The sequence below is a fragment of the Chlorocebus sabaeus genome, chromosome 11 (genome assembly GCF_047675955.1).
Source record: "Chlorocebus sabaeus isolate Y175 chromosome 11, mChlSab1.0.hap1, whole genome shotgun sequence".
Taxonomy (NCBI): domain Eukaryota; kingdom Metazoa; phylum Chordata; class Mammalia; order Primates; family Cercopithecidae; genus Chlorocebus; species Chlorocebus sabaeus.
In genome coordinates, this window is record NC_132914.1 from 53,881,375 (window position 1) to 53,908,486 (window position 27,112).

General features: G+C 48.3%; 2 protein-coding genes, 1 long non-coding RNA gene and 1 other non-coding gene across 4 annotated transcripts; 2 read left to right on the top strand and 2 right to left on the bottom strand.

The window, feature by feature from the left end:
- On the top strand, positions 1–4,770 carry LOC140712774 (uncharacterized). The gene is made up of 3 exons (XR_012094519.1): positions 1–217; positions 3,034–3,087; positions 4,323–4,770. It is a non-coding gene; the product is annotated as an uncharacterized lncRNA (long non-coding RNA).
- A 63-nt stretch (positions 4,771–4,833) lies between these two features.
- On the top strand, positions 4,834–7,298 carry IL23A (interleukin 23 subunit alpha). Its single transcript, XM_008003652.3, has 4 exons — positions 4,834–5,214; positions 5,438–5,536; positions 5,700–5,846; positions 5,952–7,298. The coding sequence occupies exons 1-4, from the start codon at positions 5,053–5,055 to the stop codon at positions 6,111–6,113; spliced, it is 570 nt and encodes a 189-aa protein (XP_008001843.1). The 5' UTR covers positions 4,834–5,052; the 3' UTR covers positions 6,114–7,298.
- A 273-nt stretch (positions 7,299–7,571) lies between these two features.
- STAT2 (signal transducer and activator of transcription 2) lies at positions 7,572–26,798 on the bottom strand. Its single transcript, XM_008003661.3, has 24 exons — positions 26,683–26,798; positions 22,857–22,994; positions 22,548–22,701; positions 22,125–22,220; positions 21,859–21,948; positions 21,692–21,767; positions 21,190–21,275; positions 20,878–21,026; positions 17,952–18,110; positions 17,758–17,850; positions 17,487–17,546; positions 17,069–17,089; positions 16,753–16,846; positions 16,245–16,292; positions 16,081–16,164; positions 15,793–15,891; positions 15,555–15,690; positions 15,383–15,435; positions 15,162–15,256; positions 13,126–13,262; positions 12,749–12,931; positions 12,458–12,515; positions 9,842–10,152; positions 7,572–9,538 (listed from the first exon to the last, which is right to left on the bottom strand). The coding sequence occupies exons 2-24, from the start codon at positions 22,985–22,987 to the stop codon at positions 9,396–9,398; spliced, it is 2,556 nt and encodes an 851-aa protein (XP_008001852.1). The 5' UTR covers positions 22,988–22,994; positions 26,683–26,798; the 3' UTR covers positions 7,572–9,395.
- On the bottom strand, positions 19,045–19,106 carry LOC119624019 (U7 small nuclear RNA). The gene has a single exon (XR_005240109.1). It is a non-coding gene; the product is annotated as a U7 small nuclear RNA (small nuclear RNA).
- Positions 26,799–27,112: the final 314 nt, after the last annotated feature.

The following is a 27,112-nucleotide window of genomic DNA, read 5'->3' on the forward strand; positions in this document are numbered from 1 at the left end:
CAAGGACCGGACTCCCAGGCGCGCCTTCCAATCAAGAAGGGCTCGGGGCACATTTAAGCCAATCAGAAGGACTCCGGGCGCATCTAAGCCAATCAGAAGGAGCCAGGTACGGCGACTCCAGGAGAGAGCGTGTGACGCAGGCGCCGGAAACAGAGGTTACGGGGCGCCGGTGGGACAAACGCAACCAGACGCCGGATTTGTTACGTGGCGTTAAAAAGTAACTCTTTTTAGTCTTCTTGAACAAAATTACGTCTAGAGTTGGAAACCAAACTTTTATGCTTTCTATAACTTTAGGAACTCTAAAATAAGGGGCACCCAAGGCAAAGCACTAGGAGTCGATTTTGGGTATTCCCGGCGGGACTTCGTCCACCTCCTCTCCCTGCGTTGCTCTTGTGAGCCACTCCGCCACCTCTGACCATGTTGCCCCCGAAACTCGCTGGCATTTCCTATCATTTCTAGATATGGGAGAGAAAAAAAGGAAGCGGGAGCAGGATTCTTGACCCAGTCCAAGTGGCTGCATCTTCTACAGGCATCCATCTGAAACTCCCATCCGTGATTGTTCCCTCCCCAGAGACCCCGGTAACATTCCCGGGTAACAGGATGCCCCTGGTTATCAAATTCCCCTAGCTCTTGAGGCTGGCTGAACGTTATCCCTCAGAGGGGGATGAGCCTGGCAAATTGAGACTTTTGTTATTCTGAAGAATTCGTGGATCCTGTGAACTCTAATTGCTTTGAAATGGGTCCAGGTTGTGAGATGTCTCAACTTTAGCTTAGCTGTTATTACTGTTTCTAAAGGTCACATAAAGGGACTCTGATGGGAGACATTTCATGGAGGATTCAATTCTATAACATTTCTCTCTCAATAAAGGCTGGTAAATAGACCTTCATTAAAGGACCCAAGAATTTAAATTTCCAGGACTCAGAGGGGTGGGGTCCTATACCCAGTCAGAGGTCCTAAATCCTAGACCGAGAGAAAAAGACACATGGTCTCTCAAACTGATTTGATGTGACTTTGCAGGTCATTAGATGTAAAATCTCCGAAAAAGGTGGGTGCTGAGAGACCTAGACAGTTCCTACACTTTAAGAAATCTCCATCTTGAGGTCTCGAATTGAGAAAGACTTAACAGACCCATGAGAGTTACAGATCCTAATAACCTGGGCTAAATAATCTATGTCCGCCGGGCTCAGTAGCTCACGCCTGTAATCCCAGCACTGGGAGGCCGACGCGAATCACCTGAGGACAGGAGTTCGAGATCAGCCTGACCAACATGGAGAAACCTCGTCTCCATTTAAAATATAAAATTAGCCGGGCCTGATGGCGGGAGCCTGTAATCCCAGTTACTTGGGAGGCTGAGGCAGGAGAATCGCTTGAACCGGGGAGGGAGAGGGTGCAGCAAGCCGAGATGGCACCATTGCACTCCAGCCTGGTCAATAAGAGCGAAACTCCGTCTCGAAAAAAGAAAAGAAAAAAGGATACTGTGAGGAGACACAAGAGCATCCATGACATAGATTATTTAGCTCAGCTGTTATTACTCTTTGTAATACAGTAATATTAGATCGTGATTCGCCCGCCTCGGCCTCCCAAAGTTCTGGGACTACAGGTGTGAGCCACTGCGCGCAGCCTTTTTTTTCTTTGATATGGGGTCTCACTCTGTTGCCCATGCTTAAGGGCATTGGCCCTCTCACTCACTGTAGCCTCAACCTTCTGGGCTCAAACGATCCTCCCACTTCAGCCTCCCAAGTAGCTGTAACTACAGGCATGGGCCACCAAACCCAGATAATTTTTTTTTTTTTTTTTCCTGTAGAGGTGGGGTTTCGCCACATTGCCCAGGCTGGTCTTGAACTCTTAAGCTCAAGCGATCCTCCTGCCTTGGCCCCCCAAAATTCTGGCATTACAGGCATGACCATACGTGGTGTACAGTATCCAATGTAATGCAGTGATTAAAAACTCAGGGTCCAGGCAGGGATGGTGGCTTGTGCCTGTAGTCCCAGCTACTCAGGAGGCTGAAATGGGGGGGATCACTTAGTGGTGGTGGTTGCAGTAAACGGAAATGCAACTGCATTCAGGCCTGGGTGACAGAGTGAGACCCTGTCTCAATAAAACCCCCCAAAAACCAAGAACAAAAAAGAATGCAGGATCTGACGCTAGATTGTCTGCATTAGAATTCTAGCCACTTAAGCCGGGTGTGGTGTCTCACCCCTGTAATCCCAGTACTTTTGGAGGCCGGAGGCAGGTGGATCACCTGAGGTTGGGAGTTCGAGACCAGTCTGACCAACATGGAGAAAGCTCGTCTCTACTGAAAATATAAAATTAGCCATCCCTAATTAGCACCCATGGCGCATCCCTGTAATCCCAGCTACTTGGGAGGCTGAGGCAGGAGAATCGCCTGAACCTGGGAGGCGGAGGTTGAGGTGAGCGAAGATGGTGCCATTACACTCCAGCCTGGGGGACAGAGCAAGATTTTGTCTCCGAAAAAAAAAAAAAAAGGAATTCTAGCCACTTAGAAGCTCTGTGAACTTGGGCAAATTGCTTATCTCTGCACCTCAGCCTCCTCATCTGTAATATAGGGTAATAATAGTATCTACCTTAAAGGGTTGTTGTGAAAATTAAATAGTTTAGTACATGTAAAGTGCTTAGACAAAGTACTTGGCATTAAGCGAGAGTTGGATATATATTAGCCATCATTATTAACCACCTGGGGGAACTTTAGCTGATTTGGAGTCTAGGCGTACAACTGGAAAGGCCTGCCTAGGAGTGTCTTGTGAATGTGATTTGCATAACGGTCTAGGCCCAGCTGACGTCAAGGGCTCCTTATAGCTCCAGGTCAGTTGTAGCCCTGGATGTAGTTCCTGCCACTCAACAGTCCCACAATCTCCCCACCAACCCTGCTTCCTACCCAACTACTGCAGCACCAGGAAGTGAAACAAAGAGGCAGAGCCCTGTGCCTCCAACTCACCCTTGTCCCTCTCATCCCATCCCCCAGGCTCTACTTCCTCCTCCTTTTCATCTTTCTTTCATCTCTTATCTTTTAGGGCTCCCAGAATGGGGACCAGAGATGGGAAGAGCAAAGGAGACGTTGTACACAAGTAAGGTGAACTCCCTATCCTGCCCCCTCCCATTTCCTATTCCATTTGTGTCCATCTTATTAGGGAGAAAGGCAAATCAATTCTCACCCAAACTCAGATAATTCTCTGATGCCGGAAATGTTTAATCTAAAGGGGTAGTTTTGTTTTGTTTTGTTTTATAAGACAGAGTCTTGCTCTGTCACTCAGGCTGGAGTGCAGTGGTGTGATCTTGGCTCACTGCAACCTCTGCCTCCCAGGTTCAAGCGATTCTTTTGCCTTAGCCTCCCGAGTAGCTGGGACTACAGGTGCCCGCCACCACGCCGGCTCTTTTTGTATTTTTAGTAGAGACAGGGTTTCACCATGATGGCCAGGGTGGTCTCGAACTCCTAACCTCATGATCCACCTGCCTCAGCCTCCCAAAGTACTGGGATTACAGGCTTGAGCCACCATGCCTGGCCCTTGGTAGGTTTAACTTAGAACCACAATATTTTTTTTTTTCTTCTCTCAGCTCATACCTACAGAATCATAATATTTGAACTAGAAGTGTCATTGGGCAGTTTTGAATAGTTCTAAGGGAAGGGAGACCTCCATTCAGGACAAATTTCTCAGAAGAAAAGGGTCAACCTCTTGGGAGAGGTGATGGGAGCCAGCTGTGTGGTCACTGATGGCCTCATTCTGACGTCTTCGAAATTGTTCTGGGACCCTCCACTAGGGTCGGGGCAGTCCCGGCTTTGGACCACCTTCCACTCCCACGCCCAACCTCACACTCTTAGCTGTTTCACTTGATGTTGCATCATGGAGGGTGATGAAATCAGTGTCAGTGGATTTTACCCATGGATGCAACAAGCTGAAGGACCAGCCAGAGTCATTGACACTGCACCTTCGACTACCCAGAACTCCTGAGCTTCCTAGCCATGGGGTCCAAAGCCGGGACTGCCCCAACCCCAGTGGAGGGTCCCAGAACAATTTGGATGACATCAGAATGAGGCCATGGGGCTAAGTGCTGGAATGTCTAAGTTGAACTTCCAGGCCTTATTTATACTAGTCCAGAAAAAAACATCATCCAACTCTTATAGAGCCTATGAAATCTTGGGCCACTAGGGTTGAAGAATCAGGTGGTTCTTAGTCAATAAACCCCTTCCCACAAGAGCCTTTCTAACCTCCACTGTGAGGCCTGAAATGGGGAGCAATAAGACTTCATACTGGCTTCCCAGTTCTCCAAGTTCCTTCATGCCCATTCTCTCCTATGAAACCAGGACCATCCAGTTGAAAATAATGCTGTTTCCAACTGAGAAAAAGAAGCCCATTTATTCCTAATAGAGGGCATCAGGTAGGAATCAAACTTCATTGCAAACAGCTCACCATCCTATTGGGAGATGAATGAATGTTTCTCTGTTTTGTTTTTTCCTCAAGCAGGAGGAAGTGAGGAAATTAGGTTTGGGGTGGGGTAGGGGTATAGCTTTGAGAGGCAAAAAGATCAGGGAAAGATCAAACAGGAAGGAACTTGAGACCAGATTGATTTAAGTATTTGTTCTCCCTTCCCCCCTCCTGCCCCATCCCTGCTGTGCACTCCCCGCCGCCCCCCATCCCCGCCCCTTCTACAGCCATTTCAATTCCTGGAGAGCATTACACATGTGTCCCATCCCAGGCCTCTAGCCACAGCAACCACACGACTCATTTCCCCTGGAACTGAGGCGGCATACCTGGGCTCCCCACAGAGGGGGATGATGCAGGGAGGGGAATCCCACCTGCTGTGAGTCACCTGCTGGTATAAAGGGCGGGCCTTACAATGCAGGGAACTTAAAAGACTCAGAGACAAAGGGAGAAAAACAACAGGAAGCAGCTTACAAAGTCGGTGAACAACTGAGGGAACCAAATCAGAGACGCACTGAACAGAATCAGGCTCAAAGCAAGTGGAAGTGGGCAGAGATTCCACAAGGACTGGTGCAAGGCACAGAGCCAGCCAGATTTGAGAAGGCAAAAAAGATGCTGGGGAGCAGAGCTGTAATGCTGCTGTTGCTGCTGTCCTGGACAGCTCAGGGCAGGGCTGTGCCTGGGGGCAGCAGCCCTGCCTGGGCTCAGTGCCAGCAGCTTTCACAGAAGCTCTGCACACTGGCCTGGAGTGCACATCCACTAGTGGGACACATGGTGAGTGGCAGCCCCTGGAGCCTAACAGGAGTCTCTCCAAGCTCTCCAAGGCTGTGGTAGAAGACTGTGGCCTTGAGTGGAAACTGGAGGGTTGAAGGCCATCAGGGAGTAAGAGAGGGCAAGAGAGTAGGGTTCCTGGGAGAGTCATGGGCCTGAGGGTCAGGTTGGCTTCAAAAGTACTTATCTTACTTCTTCATTCTTTCCACCCCTTCCTCCATTCCAGGATCTAAGAGAAGAGGGAGATGAAGAGACTACAAATGATGTTCCCCATATCCAGTGTGGAGATGGCTGTGACCCCCAAGGACTCAGGGACAACAGTCAGGTACCACTGGGATGTGGCTGGGTGATGAAGGAGAGGGGACTGAGAACATGGCTGGGTACCATGGTAAACCAGAAGATGTGTCTGAAAATAGTAAACTGGGTGAGTCTTCAGTGAATGGAGTAGGAAGAGGATGTCCTCTTTCATTGCTTTCTTCTCTCCCTAGTTCTGCTTGCAAAGGATTCGCCAGGGTCTGATTTTTTACGAGAAGCTACTGGGATCGGATATTTTCACAGGGGAGCCTTCTCTGCTCCCTGATAGCCCTGTGGGCCAGCTTCATGCCTCCCTACTGGGCCTCAGCCAACTCCTGCAGGTATTAAGTAGGGGCCTGGAGGATGGGGGCTTGCAGGTGTCAGAGACAGAGGATTGGGGGTTAAGGGTCTAGAGTCTTCTCTGACTGTGTCCTATGCCCTTTCAGCCTGAGGGTCACCACTGGGAGACTCAGCAGATTCCAAGCCCCAGTCCCAGCCAGCCATGGCAGCGCCTCCTTCTCCGCTTCAAAATCCTTCGCAGCCTCCAGGCCTTTGTGGCTGTAGCTGCCCGGGTCTTTGCCCATGGAGCAGCAACTCTGAGCCCCTAAAGCCAGCAGCTCAAGGATGGCACTCAGATCTCCATGGCCCAGCAAGGCCAAGATAAATCTACCACCCCAGGCACCTGTGAGCCAACAGGTTAATTAGTCCATTAATTTTAATGGGACCTGCATATGTTGAAAATTACCAATACTGACTTGACTTGTGATGCTGACTTATAAGGTTGAGTATTTATTAGATGGGAAGGGAAATTTGGGGATTATTTATCTTCCTGGGGGCAGTTTGGGGAGGATTATTTATTGTATTTATATTGAATTATGTACCTTTTTCAATAAACACTTATTTTTGTGGCTATATGAGTCTAATTTCTAGGCTCAATTGGGAAAGAGAAATTGATGGAAAAATAAGGCCAAGGGACTACAATATGCATCCCTTTCTTCTATTCTGAAGGGCTATGGTGGAGAGAGAGATTTTCTCATGACCCCCTGGTGTATAGAATAACTGGGATCTCTTTAGTATTAATTCCTATATGGCTGAGCAAGCAGAATGGGATTACCAGATTAGGAAGTGGGGTTATACCTAAGGGTCACTTGCTCCCTGATCCAGTGTCTCCTTCCCTGCTTTCTTGGCCAAGGGTGTATCTGGCCAAAGACAGGAGTCCTGATCACTGCAGGATCAAAAGTCAGAGTTCAGTTTTGAGCAGGAAGGGCATTCCAGGAAATGAAGGTAAATATCCCGGAACAATGGGACTGTCCCCTCAAAGGACATTTGGAGTCCCTTTGTTTCTTTTTTTTGAGATGGAGTCTCATTCTGTCTCCCAGGCTGGAGTGCAGTGGCGTGATCTCGGCTCACTGCAACCTCTGCCTCCCAGGTTCAAGTGATTCTCTTGCCTCAGCCTCCCGAGTAGCTGGGACTACAGGCACATACCACCACGCCTGGCTAATTTTTGTATTTTTAGTAGAGACAGGGTTTCATCATGTTGGTCAGGCTGGTCTTGAACTCGTGACCTCAGGTGATCCACCCGCCTCAGCCTCCCAAAGTGCTGGGATTACAGGCATGAGCCACCACGCCCAGCCTTGGAGTCCCTTTGGAAGTTTGGTAACTCAAGGGTAGCTGAAATTCTTTGAAAAAAGAAAAGACGAAGGGAAGTGGCTAGTGATTATTTCCTTTCCTCTTTTTCCATAGTCACAGCATCAAAAATTGTGGGCTTTGAAGTCAGACAAATCCAGACAGGTTCGTGTCTTGGCTTTGCCAACAATCAGCTGAGTGACAATGAAACAGTTATATAACTACTCATCCCTCCCCCCACAATGCATATATACCTCCCAGCACCCCTAGAAGAGTCTAAGGGACAGGAGGGGCTACTCCAAACAGAAAGGGAAGAAGAAATATGACAAGAGGAACATAGAGGGGTGGAAGAGAGGTCACAATTTTCTGACTTTATTCCTGTGCAGCTTGTTGGTATCCCTTTGTGAGCAGAGAAATAAAAGAGGTTCAGAGATGAGACATTTCCAGATCAGCACAAAGTTTATTAGCCATTTCTACTCAGAAGAGCCCCCTTCTGAACAGGACTGTTCCTCTGACATAACAGACAAGAAACAGCCACCTGTGCAGGGCCTTTCATTTATATCTCAAGCTACATCAGGAGGACATCTTACAGCAATGTCAGTTGCCCCCTGGGGTTCCCTGGGAATAGCTAAGATGTGAGATTGTCCAGAGTCCTATGACAGACCTTTAGGGTTTTAAGTTCCACAGACTAGGTCTTTGTCCAGGTCCACAACCAAGGAATAGAAACCTTCCTTTCAGGTAAACAACATATTGCACAAAAAAGGGGGGGATTATAACATAATAGAGAAAGAGCTAAGACCCATTGCTTCTCCTCTGTAAAAACACCAAACTTTATCCAATACTATAAAAAGAAATTCCTGCCAGACATGGTGGCTCACGCCTGTAATCCCAGCACTTTGGGAGGCCAAGGTGGACAGATCACCTGAGGTCAGGAGTTCGAGACCAGCCTGACCAACATGGAGAAACCCCATCTCTACTAAAAATACAAAATTAGCTGGGCATGGTGGTGCAGATCTGTAATCCCAGCTAATTGGGAGGCTGAGGCAGGAGAGTCACTTGAACCCGGGAGTCGGAGGTTGCAGTAAGCCGAGATCACACCATTGTACTCTAGCCTGGACGAGAGAAACTCCATCTCAAAAAAAAAAAAAAAAAAAAAAAAAAAAAAAAAAATTCCTGGCCGAGCGCAGTGGCTCATGCCTATAATCCCAGCACTTTGGGAGGCCAAGGCGTGAGGATCACTTGAGTCTAGGAGTTTAAGACCAGCCTGGGCAACATAGCAAGACCCTGTCTCTAAAAAAAGAAAAAAAAAATAGGGCATGGTGGTGCATGCCATGGTCCCAGCTACCCAGGAGGCTGAGGTAGGAGGATTGCTTGAACCCAGGAGGTTGAGGCTGCAGTGAGCTGTGACTGCACCACCGCACTCTAGCCTAGGCAACAGAGTGAGACCCTGTTTCAAAAAAAAAAAAAGCAATTCCTAAATTCCCAGCAATCCTACTATTCCTAGCCTCCAGGAGTGATCTGTCTCCTAAGCATTGAGAAAGTAGAGACTAGGTGGCATAAGCTAGTGTGCAAAGCTTCACAGGCACATTAGATTGGCAGGATCATTTTATGGGAGAGGAACAGGTGCAGCCAGCTTAGGGGCAGAGTAGGGGAGGAGACTGGTAAGAAAAAGAGGTCTACTTCCTATCCATCCCCTTCTTCAGGGTGGAGTTTCACATGGTAGGCTAAGGCAGAAAGCTCTCAACCCCTGCAGGAAAAGAAGAAATTCAGGGATTGAGTCAGGAGTGAAGGAAAGAAGAAAGGAAGTTATCCTAGACATGAAGGAATGGAAGAAAGAAATGGAGTCCTATCCTGTCTGTGCTCCCCACCAAGGGCCAATGCCAGTGTGCACCAGTTTAGCCTAACCAGCTATTAAAATGTTGAAATCCTTCCATACTGAAAAGAAGCCACTGCCCTGAGCCCTCCAAGTACCTGTCAACTGCCCTGGCCTGCCTCCAGGACCCCTATACCTCCCAGCACAGCAGGCAGCCTTCAGGATCCTATTTAGACCTATGGCTTAGCATCTGTTCTGATTCATTGTTGTCCCTTCTGTGTCCATGTTATGCTTTCACCTCTCACTCCAATGGAGTCACACAGGCCTGAGTTTGAACAGTTAACACAGCTTGGAAGGGACACATGCCTGATTCCCATCCTTGGAGAACAACATCATGCTATGAGGAGTAGGAAGGGCAAGAGTTACGAAAAGAACAAAGGAAATGTGGTTCCTAGAAGTCAGAAGGCATCAAAGGTCCATCAGTGTAGAAGTGGCTGGGGCGGGAGACGTAAGCCTCATCCACGGTGTTCTGGCCAGCCAACAGTGGGTCACCATTCGGCATGATTTCTTCAATCTTTACACAGTTTCTGAAGACTAGGTAATCCAGAGAGAAAAGTGAGGCCCTGATCTTAGTTAGGAGTTCCCAACCCAGCAAGGAAAGGGAGGGAGGATGGCAGGAAAGGCCTGGGAAGAGCCTGAGGGGGAACTTGTGGGATCAAAGAGCAGGGAGGTGGGGCAAGGCATGTGTAATTCGAGGAAAAAAAAAAAAAAAGGAATCACAGAATGGACCTCTCTCCAATGAGGAGCTTGGAGCTCAGTTTTTTCTGTAATGGGAGAGGGAGAAGGGGTAGGAAAGGGAATGTGTGCCGTCTTCCATAGCTCTATTTCATCACTTACTTTCCATTGGCTCAGTGTTCAAATGTCTCAGATCACAGGGCAAATCTGGCTCTGGCACTGGCTGTGACACAGGTCCTCGGTCTGGCTCTGGCACTGTTTGTGATACCATGCATAGTGTGGGCTCCATTACAGGCTCCAGAGTGGACTCCAGCACAGACTCTAGCTCTGGCCCCAGATCCAGCCCTGCCTTCAGCAGTGGCTCTAAGTCGAGGCTGAGCTCTGGCTCTGGCGCCAGCCCTAGTTCCAGCTCTAACGACTCCAGCTCTGGCTCTAGCTTAAGCTCCAGCGGTTGTTGTAGTTCATCCACCTGTCTGGATACCCAAAGACAGACAAAGGGGCAGGGCTCAGTGGTTTAAATGAAAGAAGGAATGGTAGAACAAGAAGCAGCTAGTCTAAGAAGGCAGAAGAGCAGAGGGCTAAAGATCATGGGGTTTGGAATCAGGCCTCCTGGAGTTTGAATCCTGGCATTTACTAGCTGGGGGACCTTAGGCAAGTGTCCTAACTTTTCTGAGCCTCAGATTTATCATCTATAAATGAGAACAATACCTAGTAATTCTTTTTTTTTTTTTTTTTTTTGAGACGGAGTCTCGCTCTGTCGCCCAGGCTGGAGGGCAGTGGCCGGATCTCGGCTCACTGCAAGCTCCGCCTCCCAGGTTCACGCCATTCTCCTGCCTCAGCTTCCCGAGTAGCTGGGACTACAGGCGCCCGCCACCTCGCCCGGCTAGTTTTATGTATTTTTTAGTAGAGACAGGGTTTCACCGTGTTAGCTAGGATGGTCTTGATCTCCCGACCTCGTGATCCGCCTGTCTCGGCCTCCCAAAGTGCTGGGATTACAGGCTTGAGCCACCGCGCCCGGCCAATACCTAGTAATTCTTGAGAGGCAGTAGGGTGGTTGAAAGCAGGGCTATGGAATCTAACAGACCTGTATCATTTATTAGCCATGTACCTTAGGTACAAAACTTGACTACTCTAAATCCAGTTCCTTAGCTGAAAACAGTAACAATGTTTACTTCAAAGGACTATTTTGTAGATTCAATAAAATGAGAAAATAAACATAAACCATTTAGCCTAGTGCCTGGCACAAAATAAACTTTCAGACCAGGCAGGTGAACACACCTGTAATCTAAGCACTTTGGGAGGCTGAGGCGAGCAGATCACTTGAGGCCAGAAGCTCAAGACCAGTCTGGCCAATTTAGTGAAACCCCGTCTCTACTAAAAATACAAAAGTTAGGCCGGGTACAGTGGCTCACGCCTGTAATCCCAGCACTTTGGGAGGCCAAGGTGGGCGGGTCACGAGTTCAGGAGTTTGAGAGCAGCCTGGCCAATATGGTGAAACCCTGTCTCTACTAAAAATACAAAAATCAGCCAGGCATGGTGGTGTTGCGTGCCTGTAGTCCCAGCTACTTGGGAGGCTAAGGCAGGAGAATCACTTGAACCTGGGAGGCGGAAGTTGCAGTAAGCTGAGATCGTGCCACTGCACTCCAGCCTGGGCAACAGGGCGAGACTCTGTCTCAAAAAAAATAAAAATTAACCAGGCATGGGTGGCGCTCGCCTGTAATCCCAGCTACTCAGGAGGCTGAGGCAGGAGAATTGCTTGAGCCTGGGTGGCGGAGGTTGCAATGAGCTGAGACTGCGCCACTGCACTCCAGCCTGGGCAATGAGAGCGAGACTCTGTCTCAAAAAAAAAAAAAAAAAAAAAAAAACCAACCCCAGCCAAGTGCCAGGGCTCATTCCTATAATCCCAGCACTTTGGGAGGCCAAGGCAGGACACTGCTTGAGGCCAAGAGTTCAAGACTAGCCTGGGCAACATAGTGATACCCTATCCCTACAAAAAATTTTAAAAATTAGCTGAGTGTGGTGGCGTGTGCTTGTAGTCTCAGCTACTTGGGAGGCTGAGGCAGGAACATCACTTCAACCCCTTGGTCAAGGCTGCAGTGAGTCATGATTGCACCACTGCACTCCAGCCTGGGTGACAGAGACCCTGTCTCAAAAAATATATATATAGGCGGGGCGTGGTGGCTCATGCCTATAATCCTAGCACTTTGGGAGGCCAAGGCGGGTGGATTGCTTGAGTCCAGGAGTTCAAGACCAGCCTGGGCAACATGGTAAGACCCCATCTCTATAAAAAACACAAAAAAAATTAGCTGAGTTTGGTGATGCATGCCTGTATTGCTTGAGCTCAGGAGGTCGAGGCTGCAGTGAGCCATGATCACACCACTGCACTCCAGCCTGGGCGACAGAGCGAAACCCTGTCTGGAAAAAAAAAAAACTCCATGCTTGGCATCAAGTAGGTGCCCATTAACACCAGTCATTATGATCATTATTATCCAGAAACCCCTGTGGAGACAACCTAAGGATGGCAGCAGAAAAACATGAGATAGGAGAGACTAGAACTGGAAAAAACTAGAGTGGGCTAGGAGGGAGGGAAGGCTGGGGAGACTGGAATAGGGGCACGTTAGGAGAAGGCAGAAAGGAGAGACTGTGGGAATGGCAGGGCAGAGCAGCTGACCATCGTTCTGGTGCTCCACCCAGGAGCAGGTAATGCCCCCTTTTGACAATTCACTGAAGCACAGCCAAAAAGAACTAGGGAGGATGGGTGGAGAGTTCATATCTCACCTATTAGAGACCACAATGAGCCTGTGTTTCAGGTATTTCCTCCGTTCCTGGAGATTAACTGTGAGGAACATATATAAGAAGCAGAGAAGATCAGTGGGCCAGACACATAGCCTGAGGTTCCCCTCAGACGGTCCTGGCAGTCTCATCCCCATAGGAACCAGCAGTATCCCATGGACAAATCCCTTAACTCCTCTAGATATCAGTTTTCCCATGCTTGAAAGGAAGGAGTGGGATCTATGGATGTCTGAAGATCTCTGCAATCTAGCAATGAAGTATGTCAACAATTCCCACCTTTCTCCTGGTAGTAGCACCCAAAAGCTTCATCCCGGGGGATTCGGGGATAGAGGAAGCGCAATGGGTTCTCAGGTATATTCTCCTCAGTGAGCAACTGGTAATGGCGGATGATTTCAGTCAGCGGGAGTGACTGCAGCACCTCCTTGGTGTACGGTTGCACAGAGTAGATGAGCACCTTGTCTGGAGAGTGAATGCAGTAACAGGCAGGCTTGAGGGAAGAGGCCAGGCCTTGGAGCTCCCTGCTCTGGCTCCCCAGTCCCAAACCGGTTGAGGGATGCAGGACAGAGCCAGGGAAGCCAAGGGCAGGCAGAGGGGCAAGAGGGGAGCCAGGCAGAAAGGAGAGGCTGTGGGAATGGCAGGGCACAGCAGCTGACCATCATCCTGGTGCTCCACCCAGGAGCAAGTAATGCCCCCTTCTGACGATTCACTGAAGCGCAGTAGAAAGGTGCCAGAGATGGTTTTCTTCAGCAGCCGGCGCTCCTGGCTCCGACTCACAAAGCCCATGATGCGTCTGGAGCACAGAGAGCAGCTGTGAGCCGTCCCCCAACCCCCTGCCCCACCAGGCCCCTGCCTCCCTGCTCCCCTTGTATGGAGAAACAGCCTAGGTTTGGAACCCAGGTTTTAGACCAAGCTCTGCCACTTAGCTTTTTTATCTTTTACAAGTCACTTCACTTTGCTGACAACAGCCACCTTCCAAGGGTTTGAAGAGGTACGAAGATTCAGTGAGATCACACAGATGAACAGCACTCTTTTTTTTTTGGGAAAAAGGGTGTCATTCTGTCACCAGGCTGGAGAACAGTGGCATGATACAGCTCACTGCTGCCTCGATGCCTCGACCTACCGGGCTCAAGCAATCTTCCCACCTCTCAGCCTCCAGAGTAGCTGGGACCACAGGTGCACACCACCATGCCTGGCTAACTTCTGTATTTTTTGTAGAGACGGGGTTTCACCATGTGGTCCAGGGTGGTTTTGAACTCCTGGGCTCAAGTGATCCATCTGCCTCAACCTCCCAAAATGCTAGGATTACAGGCATGAGCTACTGTGCCCAGCCATGAATAGCATTTTTTTTTTCTTTTTTTTTTTTGAGGCCAAGTTTTGCTCTTATTGTCCAGGCTACAGTGCAATGCCATGATCTCGGCTCACTGCAACCTCCACCGCCCGGGTTCAAGTGATTCTCCTGCTTCAGCCTCTTGAGTAGCTGGGATTACAGGCCCGCCAACATGCCTGGCTAATTTTTTTTATTTTTAGTAGAGATGGGGTTTCACCATGTTGGCCCGGCTGGTTCTGAACTCCTGACCTCAGGTGATCTGCCTGCCTTAGCCTCCCAAAGTGCTGGGATTACAGGTGTGAGCCACTGTGCCCAGCCATGAATAGCACTTTTTTTGTTTTGTTTTGTTTTGAGATGGAGTCTCGCTCTGTCACCCAGGCTGGAGTGCAATGCACGATCTCAGCTCACTGCAACCTTCTCTCCTGGGTTCAAGCGATTCTCCTGCCTCAGCCTCCTGAGTAGCTGGGATTATAGGCACACGCCACCATGCCCAGCTAATTTTTGTATTTTTAGTAGAGATGGGGTTTCACTATGTTACAAGCCAGGCTGGTCTCAAACTCCTGACCTCAAGTGATCCGCCCACCTTGGCCTCCCAAAGTGCTGGGATTACAGGCGTGAGCCATCGCGCCTGGTCATGAATAGCACTTTTTTTTTTTTTTTTTTTTTGAGACGGAGTCTCGCTCTGTCACCTAGGCTGGAGTGCAGCGGCGCGATCTCGGCTCACTGCAAGCTCCGCCTCCCGGGTTCACGCCATTCTCCTGCCTCAGCCTCCCTAGTAGCTGGGACTATAGGCACCCGCCACCACGCCTGGCTAATTTTTTGTATTTTTAGTAGAGACAGGGTTTCACTGTGTTCACCAGGATGGTCTCGATCTCCTGACCTCATGATCTGCCTGCCTCGTCCTCCCAAAGTGCTGGGATTACAGGCGTGAGCCACCGTGCCTGGCATGAATAGCACTTTTAAAAGCCAAATGCTACACAAATTGGTAGGCAGTGTGGTGAAAAGAGCATGAGCTTGGGGTCACATAGGCCTGGGTTTGAATATCAACTCTGTCCCTTGGGTAAGTTCTTTAACTTCTCTGAAACTTGGTTTCCTCACTTGAAATGAAGATGGCAAAACCCACCACTCAGCATAGTCTTAAGGATGAGATGAGAGAATTAATGAAGAGCGCGCATCAGGCTCTGGAATGCAGGAGATGCTTCACAAACACTGTCTATGGCTATCATTGTTAACAAATGTGAGGAGACATGGCCTCACGCCTGTCTTTGCTCTCTCTCCCTGCTTGCCACATGAGGGCGCACAGACTCCACTCTCAAGCCCAGAAAGCACAAGCCCAGGAGACAAGGTGGACCAAGGCCTTACCCATCATTCCAGAGATCCTTCAGGTGGTCATGTACCAACTCCAGAATTTTGTCCAGCCATGTCCAGAATGGTAGCTTGCCAGGAGGGCTCTCTCGCTGGAGGAGGAATGGAAAGGTAGCAAGAGCTGAGGAGTTGCCCCTGGTGTAGGGAAGGAGGGACATGGGAAGGCCAGTATTTGGAATGTGGGCTAGATCTAGCTCCACAGGAATTCAGGGAGTTACCTTAGTGAAGTCAGCCCAGGACAATAATGGATCCTCAGTTCTACAGTTTTGCCCTGTGGGACAGATAGCCACAGACAGATGATGAGGGAAGCCAGGGGTCCTGGGATAGATAGGACAGAGGGACAGGAAAGACTAAGGCTGGGGAAAGGTTGAGAGAAAAGGAAATCTGTACCGAACAGCTTGTTTCTCAGCATGCTCAGCTGGTCTGAGTTGAGGCCTCGGCCAACATAGGAGGAGAACTGCCAACTGAGAGCAGGGCCCAGCAAGCTCCAGGGGGCTTTGGGGGGGTTGGAGAAGAACTGCTGGTTCTGCAGGGGTGGGAGGAGTGCAGGCTGGCTCAGAAGAAGCCTATCACACCAAGCTTCCACACCCCTCCTCTCCCCACTTGACCTGTCGGCCCCACTCCCTACCTGAAGGTTTGGGCTGAGCAAATTGAACCAGAGAACTGAAGCCCAGGCAATTGAGAGCTGGTTCATGTTGGAAATAATCACCACAGGGAGGGTGTCCGTCTGGGGAGAAGACAGGAGTCACACAGAGGGATGTGATGTTTCTAGCTGCAGGTATTTGTTAGAGGAAAGGAGTGCTAATCCACCCCAAGAGGCTTCTTCCAAAGAAGCCTTTCTTCTTTCTTCTTTATCCCCTCCTTATGCCTTCTTCCAAAGCTGCTTTCTCTCTCCTTGCCCTCCATTTTCACTCACTTTCAGCTCCTGCTTCAGACCCTGGTAGGTATATTTGACCGTGAAGCTGATGATGTGCAGTTCCTCTGTCACACCTAGTGGCCCCTGGGACAGCCAAAGACATAGTCATCAGAAGGCCCTTTGGCAAGTTCCCCCTGCCCCCGAGTCCTCTGTACAGGCCTCACCTTATTGCTGCCCTTTCCTGAACCACCTGAACGTTGTTCCACCAGAGTCTGTGAATTGAGGGGAAGGAGAGAAAATGCCAGAGTGGGCACCCTAGGGTCCCTGGAACTCCTGTTTGGCTTCAAGACCCCTCAAGCCCTGGGAACTTCCCCCAACCCCTGTTCCTTTGGACTAAAAGCAGGCCAGGTGTGGTGGCGCATGCCTGTGATCCCAGCACTTGGGGACGCTGAGGCGGGTGGATCACCTGAGGTTCGAGTTTGAGACCAGCCTGACCAATATGGTGAAACCCTGTCTCTACTAAAAATACAAAAATTAGCCAGGCATGGTGGCGTGTGCCTGTAGTCTCGGCTACTCAGGAGGCTGAGACAGGAGAACCGCTTGAACCTGGAAGGTGGAGGTTGCAGTGAGCCAAGATCGCACCACTGCACTCCAGCTTGGGGGACAGAGTGAGACTCTATCTCAAAAAAAATAAAAATAGTAATAAAAGCATAGGTCACAAACTATTCTTACCAGGTAACCAAAGTCCCAAATCAAACCCTGACTCTGCCCCTTCTCGGGGGTCAAAGTTTTCTGGTTTGAAGTCAGAATGTTGAACTTCCGGAAGCTGTTCCAGGAGGAAGAAGATACATGGAGATAAGGAACGGAATTACTCTAAAAACTCAGCAGAAAAAAAAACAGAAGTTCCACTTCATTTCAGATCTCGCCATCTCCCTTTGTCCATATCCCAAATCCCCCTCCTCCTTCTTTGTGCCACCAGGGATGCCGAATGTGGTTCTGCAGGTCGTGCAGTGTACAGATGTTTGCAGTGTCCTTGTCAAGCACCTACCCTTGTAATTGAGGAGGATTCCTGAAAAGAAATAAATTTTAAAAAAATCATCAGGCAAAAGAGTATGGAAGTTAGGAGTTTGGTCTTTGGGATCAGACAGACCTGGGTTCAAACCTGACTTGAGCTCACTAGCTATGTGGTCTTGAGAAGAGATGTAATCAGTCTCTCTAAGCCTGTATCTTTGTTTGTACGGTGCACCGGTAATAGTTAATTCATGGGGTTGGTGTGACAATTAAATGAGTACCTGACATGCTGCATGTCACAAAGTAAGTGTTCAACAAAAGAAATGAATTATAATTTCTATGAGATAGGAACAGAAGGAGGAAGAAGATAGCCCTAGGATCCTGTTGTGAAGAATGAGTATCTCCTCCACCCCAGCAGCCCATGTCCTGGCCACCCTTCACCTGCTCCAATTTACCTGTCAATGGAGACTTCCACAGTCAGTGACTCATTGCCTTCCTGGAGTCTCACCAGCAGCCTGTGGGAAGGAAGGGGGATAGGGGAAAGTGATCAACCTCAACCTTCTGGATAGGCCAGATGTTTGAAAAAGAGAAGAGGGATTATAAGAGGTAGGGAGACTGAGAGGAAAGAGAGAAGAAAAAGCCAAGAGTGGGAAGAGCTGTAAAGCCAGAAAATACAAAGTGGCAGGGTTGGAAAAAGCAAGCAGGAATGAGTTCTGGAATGCCAACCTTGTTCGGACGGTGAACTTGCTCCCAGTCTTGAGGATGAGGGGTCGATGGGGAGTTTGGGGCATGCAGGGCTGGGTTTCTACCACAAAAGCTCTGAGGAGAGAGAGGTGTGGAAAGAATATATAGCTCAGTATCTGTAAGAATGGCTTCCCTTGTTCCTTCTTTCCCCCAGGGTTCCTGCCTGGCCTCTAGACCTGTGGAGCAGACGCTGTAGCAACTCTGTGACCTGGGCGTTGCGTAGGTCCACCCCTTTGATCAGAGGGTCATCCTGATAGCTAACCAGGCAACTCAGTCCCTTCAGCTCCTTCAGCAGCTGCCTCAGGTGAAACAACAGCTTTGCTCCAGCTGTGAACCTGGGTGATAAAATTCAGGAAGAAGGAATCCATGAGTTTCTTGGATTCCCCCATCCAGGTTCCAAGACCTCTCCCTAAATATGTGAAGAGTCAGAAACTGACTTGGGGCGGGGGGGAGAAGAATCCAGGAAGCATATAAAGGATTATTCAACATGATTCATAATCTAAGAAATGAAAATCGAAGCTATTTTAACATATAAAACTGCTAACAGATTTAACATAACAGCTTTCATATGCTATGTACAACTTATATTAAGCCCTTTCCACATATTAACACATTTAATCCTCAAAACAACCTCTGAGGCAGGTACTATTATTATCCCCACATTACAGATGATAAAACTGAGGCACAGAAAGGTTAAGTGACTTGCTCAAGGTCATACAACTAGTAAGGGATGAAGCTTGTATGTGATCCCAGGCAGTCCCATTGTACAACTCACACTTTTTTTTTTTTTGAGACAGAGTCTCACTCTTGTCGCCCAGGCTGGAGTGCAATGGCGTGATCTTGGCTCACTGCAACCTCCACCTCCTGGATTCAAGAGATTCTCCTGCCTCGGCCTCCTGAGTAGCTGGGATTACAGGTGTGTACCACCACGCCCGGCTAATTTATATATATATATATATTTTTTAGTAGAGACGGGGTTTTGCCATGTTGGCCAGGCTGGTCTCGAACTCCTGACCTCAGGTGATCCACCCGCCTCAGCCTCCCAAAGTGCTGGGATTACAAGCCTGAGCCACTGCACCCAGCCCCACCTCACATTTTTAACTACTGTACTTTACTGTTTCTATAATTAAAAATGATAATAATCAGCAATGTGGTGACAGGAAAACAACCAACACTACACATGAGAAAACAGATCCGATCGGGACAACTATTCTGGGAAACGTTTGCAACTATCTTTTTTTTTTTTGGTGGGGGTGAGGGTGGGGGTGGAGGTGGTTTCTGGCAAAAACTTGAAAGCTTGCTAGACAAATTCTAAAAGAGCTGTAACACCTGGAACTATCTTTTAAAAAGCCTCCCCAGCTGACATGGTGGCTCACACCTGTAATCTCAGCACTTTGGGAGGCAAAGGTGGGCAGATCACTTAAGGCCAAGCACTCTGGCCTGGGAGATGGAGACAGACCCTGTCTCAATCAGTCAATCAATCAATCAATAAATGCATGCATGCATGCTGGTCCTGTACCATAAGTACTATATGCCTGTTTTTCAATCTCCCTGAGCAATTGTGGTATTTTTTTATCTACTTTTTTTTTTTTAAAGAGGTGAGGGTCTTGCTATATTGGTCAGGCTGACCTCAAACTCCTGGACTCAAGCACTCTTTCTGCCTCAGCCTCCTCAGTAGCTGGGTATTATGGTATGTGCACATATATACTTTTAGAGACAGGGTCTCGTTCTGTTGTCCAGGCTGGACTGCAGTGGTATAATCATGGCTCACTGCAGCCTCGAACACCTGGGCTCAAGCAGTCTTCCCACCTCAGCCTCCTGAGTAGCTGGAGACTACAGGCGTGTGCCACCATGCCTAATTTCTTTTTTTTTTTTTGAGATGGAGTCTCACTCTGTCACCCAGGCTGGAGTGCAGTGGCGTGATTGCGGCTCACTGCAACCTGTGCCTCCCGAGTTCAAGCGATTTTCCTGCCTTAGCCTCCCGAGTAGCTAGGAATATAGGCATGTGCCACCACACCCGGCAAATTTTTGTATTTTTAGTAGAGATGGGGTTTCACCACATTGGCCAGGCTGGTCTTGAACTCCTCACCTCAAGGGATCTGCCCACCTTGGCCTCCCACAGTGCTGGGATTACATGTGTGAGCCACTGCGTCTGGACATGCCTAATTTAAAAAAAAAAAATTTTTTTTTTGTAGAGATGGGGTCTTGTTATGTTTCCCGGGCTGATCTCAAACCCCAAGCCTGAAGTGATTCTCCTGCCTCAGGCTTCCAAAGCACTAGGATAACAGGCATGAGCCACCACGACTGGCCTGGTATATTTTTAAAAGTCTAAATTATAATAAATTTTTAAAGCCAGGCACAGTGGCTCACATCTGTAATCCTAGCACTTTGGGAGGCCGAGGCAGGCAGATCACAAGGTCAGGAGATCGAGACCATCCTGGCTAACACGGTGAAACTCCGTCTCTACTAAAAATAAAAAAAATTAGCCAGGCATGGTGGCGGGCACCTGTAGTATCAGCTACTTGGGAGGCTGAGGCAGGAGAATGGCGTGAACCCGGGAGGCGGAGCTTGCAGTGAGGCGAGATCGTGCCACTGCACTCCAGGCTGGGCGACAGAGTGAGACTCCGTCTCAAAAAAAATAATATATATATATACACACACACATATGTATAAAAAATACTGTTAAGTTTAAAAAACTCATAGGTTTCAAAATAGTATGAACAATATGATTCCATTTTTGTTTAATAAGTTAGATAATAGGTAATTTTCTCTTCCTCCTTCCTTCCTTCCTTTCTTGTCATTGTATTCATTGCAGTAAAATATATATCTATATACATATATAGATATATATTTCTGGGTGATTAAAAAGGAAGAAAAAATCAGATTGTGGGTTAATTCATTCCTTTCCCTGAAGGAGACTGGGCTCTGGGCTCCCCGGGTGGTGAGGATGAGGAGTAGAATAGAGCTGCAATCAGCAGGGAGCAGGGTTCATTCTGGAGTGCAGAGACCAACAGAGAACAGTATATCTTGCTATATGCAGGGCACTGCAACTTACAAATCACAGTGTGTGGCGAGGACAAGGGTTGGGGTGGTACCTCTCACCATTTCTCCAGCTGTTCCAACCCGTGGTCAATGGGAGCTCTAATGCAGGCTTTTTGCTGCTGGGCTTTCCATTCTTCCAACTTTGGCAGTAGTAGCTCGATTAGGGTAGTTAATCGGCCTAGCAGTGCTTTGGAGGCATCCAGCACCTCCTAGGAAAGAGATAATGTGAGTGTTGAGCATCTCTCTCTTTCACCCTCCACTACCCAACTGGGGATGAAGAAACAAAGAAGCCAGTGCCAGAGGACCAGGGTCCCCACATCCCTCATTTTTCCAGGTCCCTGTTGCCCACACGTTCTGTCCTCTGCCTCCCACCTTTCTCCTTTTGTCCAGTTCATTGAGAGTTTCCTGCAGAATCTGCTGCTCTTTGGTCTGATGGGAGTCCAGAGAAGGTGTCTTCCCTGGATGGTGGGAACAGGAGTCAGTCCAGGGGTTCTTTCCTCTCCTTCCTGACTGGGGTCTCAGTTGGATTCAGGAAGGAGGAATTTTGTGGAGGAAGAAAGGGAAACCAAAGCACAGGCACCTGTGGGACCCTCAGGCAAATTCTGAATGGTCATACTTGGACCAGACACCCCCTCAAATAAAACACTGTTAGTTTTCCATGCATTTCCTCAACATTTACTGTTTCCCAGCTACACCTCCAGCTCAACCTCCACAAAACACCCTGGCACTTCCAGCTTTGCATGGCAACAGGACTGTAGTCAGTGGGGTGTGTCTGACAGTGACTACTGCTCATTGGAGCTTTCTCCTGTTCACTTCCAGCTCTGGCTTCTCAGCAGGCACTTATCTTTCTCCAGCCCCTCAATGTGCTTCCTACCTTTGGCCTGGATCTTGTATCGGAAGGAGAAGACATCCTGCTGGTCTTTCAGTTGGCTGATGGATTTTACCAGCTTCTGCAGAGGGGAGAGGACCCCAATGAGGCTGCTTTTCAGGGAGGTATTAGACTGAACGCTGCCCACCCTAACTCCTACCACATCTACTAACCTCCATCATAGCCCTTAAATCCAGGATTCGGGATTCAATCTCATGTTGCTGGCTCTCCACAGGTGTTACGAGAGCTGGCTCTCCTTGCTCCTGAAAAAAGAGGCTCTGAGCATGTTTTAACTCTGGCCTTTCATGCCTTAAGTTCAGGCCTGAAATCATACCACAGGATGTTGTGGAGGATGCTGTTGTGAGACAACTCCCTGAGTGCTTTCCATGGTTCGTCTCTATTTCAGGAGTTGCCAACAATACCACTGAATTGTCCTCACCGGTTGAGCCCTCTGAGCCTGGATCAAAATTCTTTTTTCTTCCAGAAGGAGGTTAAAGATCATCTCAGCCAATTGGGTAGGGCCCTGGGAAAAGGCCTAGAATAGAAAAACAGAAAGTATTGATCCAATTCAACCACTCTCAATGACCTATCATCCTAGACCTTCCCCACCAATGCCCACAGTATTCCTCCTCCTTCGGGGTTCCTAGCCCTTTTTCTTTTCACCATAGCATCCTCCCAACAGTGTCATGTATATGCAGCCCTCCTCTCTGCTAGTAATTCCCCAAGTCCAGACTCTGTCCTTCTTTCCCCAGATTTGTCCCTGTCTCCCTTTGCACCTCCAGGTACTATTCCATTCTCCAAATCCTACTCCTCTATACTCAGCTCCCAGTGCTACCTCATTGCTCTCAACCATTCCAAGTACCTGAATGTCCCGGCAGAATTTCCGCAAATTGTGCTGCAGCAACAAGGAGTCTGGGTCCTGGCTGCAACGGCCACACTCATAGTTCAGCTGATCCAAGAAGTGAAAGAATAGCATGGTAGCCTTGGAATCATCATTCCCGAGTACAGCTTCCTGCCTGGGCACCAGGAATAAGAAGGATTAGTGTCTCTGCAGTCTTACTGTAATCCTGAGGCTTTCCAACCCCCTCCTGCCATTAATGATTCCAGGATCCTGGGGGCCCAGAAGTAAGGCACCACCTTTCTCATTCCCTCAACTTCCTGAAGGCCTCACCAGTTCTGGTCTTCAATCCAGACAGCCAAGTACTGTCGAATGTCCACAGGCAGGAGACTGTGTGAGTAAAGCTGGTGCAGCTGGTCCTGAAAGGGACTGTCAAGATTCTGCAGCATTTCCCACTGTGCCATTTGGGCTCTGCATCAGAAAGATGAGGGTTCCCAACTGGATATTTTGCTGGACTAAATCATCCATAGTTTCATGATTGTTCATTATTACTAATTTAAAATGTTTAAATTATTCAAATAATAAAAATATAGAAAACATTAAAGTCTATGTTGACCCTGCTCCTAATCTTGGTTCTTTCCCCTCCTCTCCAGAAGTAACCACTGCTCTCAGTTTGGTGCATATTCTTCCAGGGAGTGCTACTGGTTGAGTATCTGCTATTCCAAGCATTTTGGATTTCAGATTTGTCCAGATTTTGGAATATCTGCATTACTTACCAGTTGAGCATCCCTAATCCAAAACTCTGCAATCTGAAATGGTCCAAAATCTAACTTTTTGAGCACCCACATGATGCTCAAAGGAAATGCTCACTGGAAAACTGTGGAGCCCAATTTTTCAGATTAGAAATGCCTAATCTGTGTGTGTGTGTGTGTATATATATATATATATATATATTTTAGATGGAGTCTCATTCTGTTGCCCAGGCCGGAGTGAAGTGGCATGATCTTGGCTCACTGCAACCTCCATCCCCCCTGGTTCAAGCGATTCTTCTGCTTCAGCTTCCTGAGTAGCTGGGATTACAGGCGCCCACCACCACGCCTGGCCAATTTTTATATTTTTTTTAGTAGAGATGGGGTTTTGCCATGTTGGCCACGCTGGTCTCAAACTCCTGACCTCAGGTGATCCAATCACCTTGGACTCTGAAAGTGCTAGGACTACAAGCATGAGCCACTGTGGCCCCAACCTGTATTTTTTTTTTTTTTTTTTTTTTGAGATGCAGTCTCGCTCTGTTGCCCAGGCTGGAGTGCAGTGGCGCGATCTTGGCTCACTGCAAGCTCCGCCTCCTGGGTTCATGCCATTCTCCTGCCTCAGCCTCCCGAGTAGCTGGGACTACAGGCGCCCGCCACCATGCCCGGCTAATTTTTTTTGTATTTTTAGTAGAGACAGGGTTTCACCGTGTTAGCAAGGATGGTCTTGATCTCCAGACCTCGTGATCTGCCCACCTCAGCCTTCCAAAGTGCTGGGATTACAGGCGTGAGCCACCGTACCCAGCCGGCCCCAACCTGTATTTTAATAGCTTCAGTAAGTGGGCCTTTGTGCTTTAATGGGAATTTTCTTTTCTTTTCTTTTTTTTTTTTTTAAGACAGGGTCTCACTTGGTCACCCAGGCTGGAGTGCAGTGGCATGATCTTGGCTCACTGCAGCTTTGATCTCTCAGGTTCAAGCGATTCTCTACCTCAGCCCCTCAAGGAGCTGGGACTACAGGAGTGTGCTATCACGCCAGCTAATTTTTTGTAGAGATAGGATTTTGCCATGTTGCCCAGGCAGATCTCAAACTCCTGAGCTCAAGTGATCTGCCTGCTTCAGCCTTCCAAAATGCTGGGATTACAGGCATGAGCCACCATAACCAGCCTAATGGTAATTTTCAAACACACACTAAAGCAGAGTGACTAGTACAAGGATCACCATCCAGCTTTAACAAACTACTGTTTCCACTATCTTATTTCATCTATCTCCCTAATTCATTTATTTTGCATTTATGTGTTTGTTGTTTGTATTTGTTTATGCTAAACAAATATAAGCATTTAAAGATCAGTGTTGATGTTAAGTATTTATTACAGCATGATCCCTGCTGGCCCTGAAGCTTTTTTTTTTTTTTTTTTTTTTTTTGAGATGGAGTCTTGCTCTGTCACCCAGGCTGGAGTGCAGTGACATGATCTCGGCTCACTGCAAACTCTGCCTCCCGAGTTGAAGGGATTCTCCTGGCTCAGCCTCCTGACTAGCTGGGATTACAGTCGCCCACCACCATGCCCTGCTAATTTTTGTATTTTTAGTAGAGATGGGGTTTCACCATGTCGTCCAGGCTGGTCTGGAACTTCTGACCTCAGGTGATCTGCCCACCTTGGCCTCCCAAAGTGCGGGGATTAGAGGTGTGAGCCACCGTGCCCGGCCACCTGAAGCTTTTTTAGGAGCTACATCTTTTTGGAGGTTAGGTAAGTACACCCTATAAACTGCCCTCCATATAGGAAGGAGGAGCTCCATTCTAGAAGACATCTAAATGCTATGCAACGGGTTGCTCAGTCCCTAAGAATATGACACGTTTATGACCTATGAATCTTGAATATGATTATGTTATCAACTTTGTGAGATCCTGAAACTTCACTTAAATTTTTTTTGTTTTCGTTTTTTTGGCAGGGCACAGTGGCTCATGCCTGTAATTCCAGCACTTTGGAAGAGGTGGGAGGATCACTTGAGGTCAGGAGTTCAAGACCAGCCTGGCCAATGTGAAATCCTATCTCTACTAAAAATACAAAAAAATTAGCCAGGCATGTTGGTGGGCACCTGTAATCCCAGCTACTCAAAAGGCTGAGGCAGGAGAATGGCCTGTACCCAGGAGGCAGGGGTTGCAGTAAGTGGAGATCACATCACTGCACTCCAGCCTGGGAGACAGAGTGCTGTCTCTGAATCAAAACAACAACAATGAATTGGCTTTTGCCTGTCACCAAGCAGGCTGTGCCTTGCATCTTTCTCCCCACTGTTCCCTGCTCGCTGCCATCTGGTGTCTATTTAGGAAACTGAAACTTAAGCTTGTTGCAGCCTGAGCCTAACAGAACAGAATTCATGCACATTAGTGGTCTAAAAAGGTCACATGATTTTATTACAAAGTAAAAAGAAATGCTTGGGGTGGTAGAGTCTTCTACTAACATGAATAACATCAGCTGCCTTTCTACCTCCGCAGGAACAAGGGAAGGGAGGGAGTGGGCAGGGGCTATTTTCATTTTAACCCTTTTAGTAGTGCTTGATTTTTAAAACTATGTGTCTGTATTGCTTTTATAATACAAAAAAATATGTTAAAAAAATGATTAGGTGGCCAGGCATGGTGGCTCATGCCTGTAATCCCAGCACTTTGTGAGGCCCACAAGACGGGAGGATGGCTTGAGCTCAGTCAGGAGTTTGAAACCGAGCCTGGGCAACATACTGAGATTCCATCTCTAAAATAATAATAATAATAATAATAATAATAATAATAATAACAACAACAATGAGGTCCCAATTCTTGAGGATTTAAGTGTCTGATATTAAAGGAGCAAGTCAGCAAAGATTCAAATATGAAAACAAAACAAAAAACCTAGTCTCCCCGAATGGATTGCAAACACTGAGGTTAAGAGCTAAAACAATTTTTTCTCATTATCTCTCACTCTTAAGCACATATTTTGCACTCAAGAAGCTTTTCTGAAATGAACTGAATTTTGTGTGTGACCTTAGGCAATGTTTCATCTTTCAGCAGCTTATACTTTTTAACAAAACAAATAAAGACAATAGATTTATCTATCTTTGTTTTTAGATTTATCTATCTTTGAACATCGTTTTTAGGTGAAGATAAAAAATAATGCAGAGCAGAGTAACGTCAGATACCGAATGCCAGATTCCGGGTCTCGGAAGCTGCAGGGCAGTTTTCGGGGAGGGGCATTAGGGTTGGGGAGATAGGCTGGACAGGAGAAGATCGAGAACCGAGCAGGCGACAGACAGCTCCTCTTTCAACCTGGGGACAGAAGCTGCCCCCTCCAGGGCGTAACTCCTGGGGCCAGTCGCCCTTCCCTGGGTGGAACTCTCACTCTCACCCCCACCCCTACCCCAGCACACCCTCTCAGGGCCCGTACCTGATTAGGGTTGCAGTCCCCGCGCCCTCCACTGGCTCTGGTCGCGACTTTCCGTCCCTAGAAGGAGCTGGGGTACTAGAACCTCAGGCCCCGCCTACAACTTCGGCCTACACCCTCGGACCCGCCCCCTTGTAGTTGGCAGCGGAAGTCCGGAGCGGCCCCATTCCCAGTCGCCACCCCGACACTGGCTGCCACTCAGTCAAGCCCTTCCCAGACTGCGAGCTCACTGGCGCCGCCGCAACTACACCCCCCCGCGGGGCGGGACAAGCTGAGCCGAAACCACACCTGCAGCTCCAGCGATTGGTGGAGAAGTTCAAGTAGGCACTTTCTACGAGGGGAGGAGTCTAATTAGTGGACTGGCCCAAGACTGAAACAGCTGATTTTCGAGAAACCCGCGCGTGAGCCACGGAACCGAAACTAGCTTGAGGAG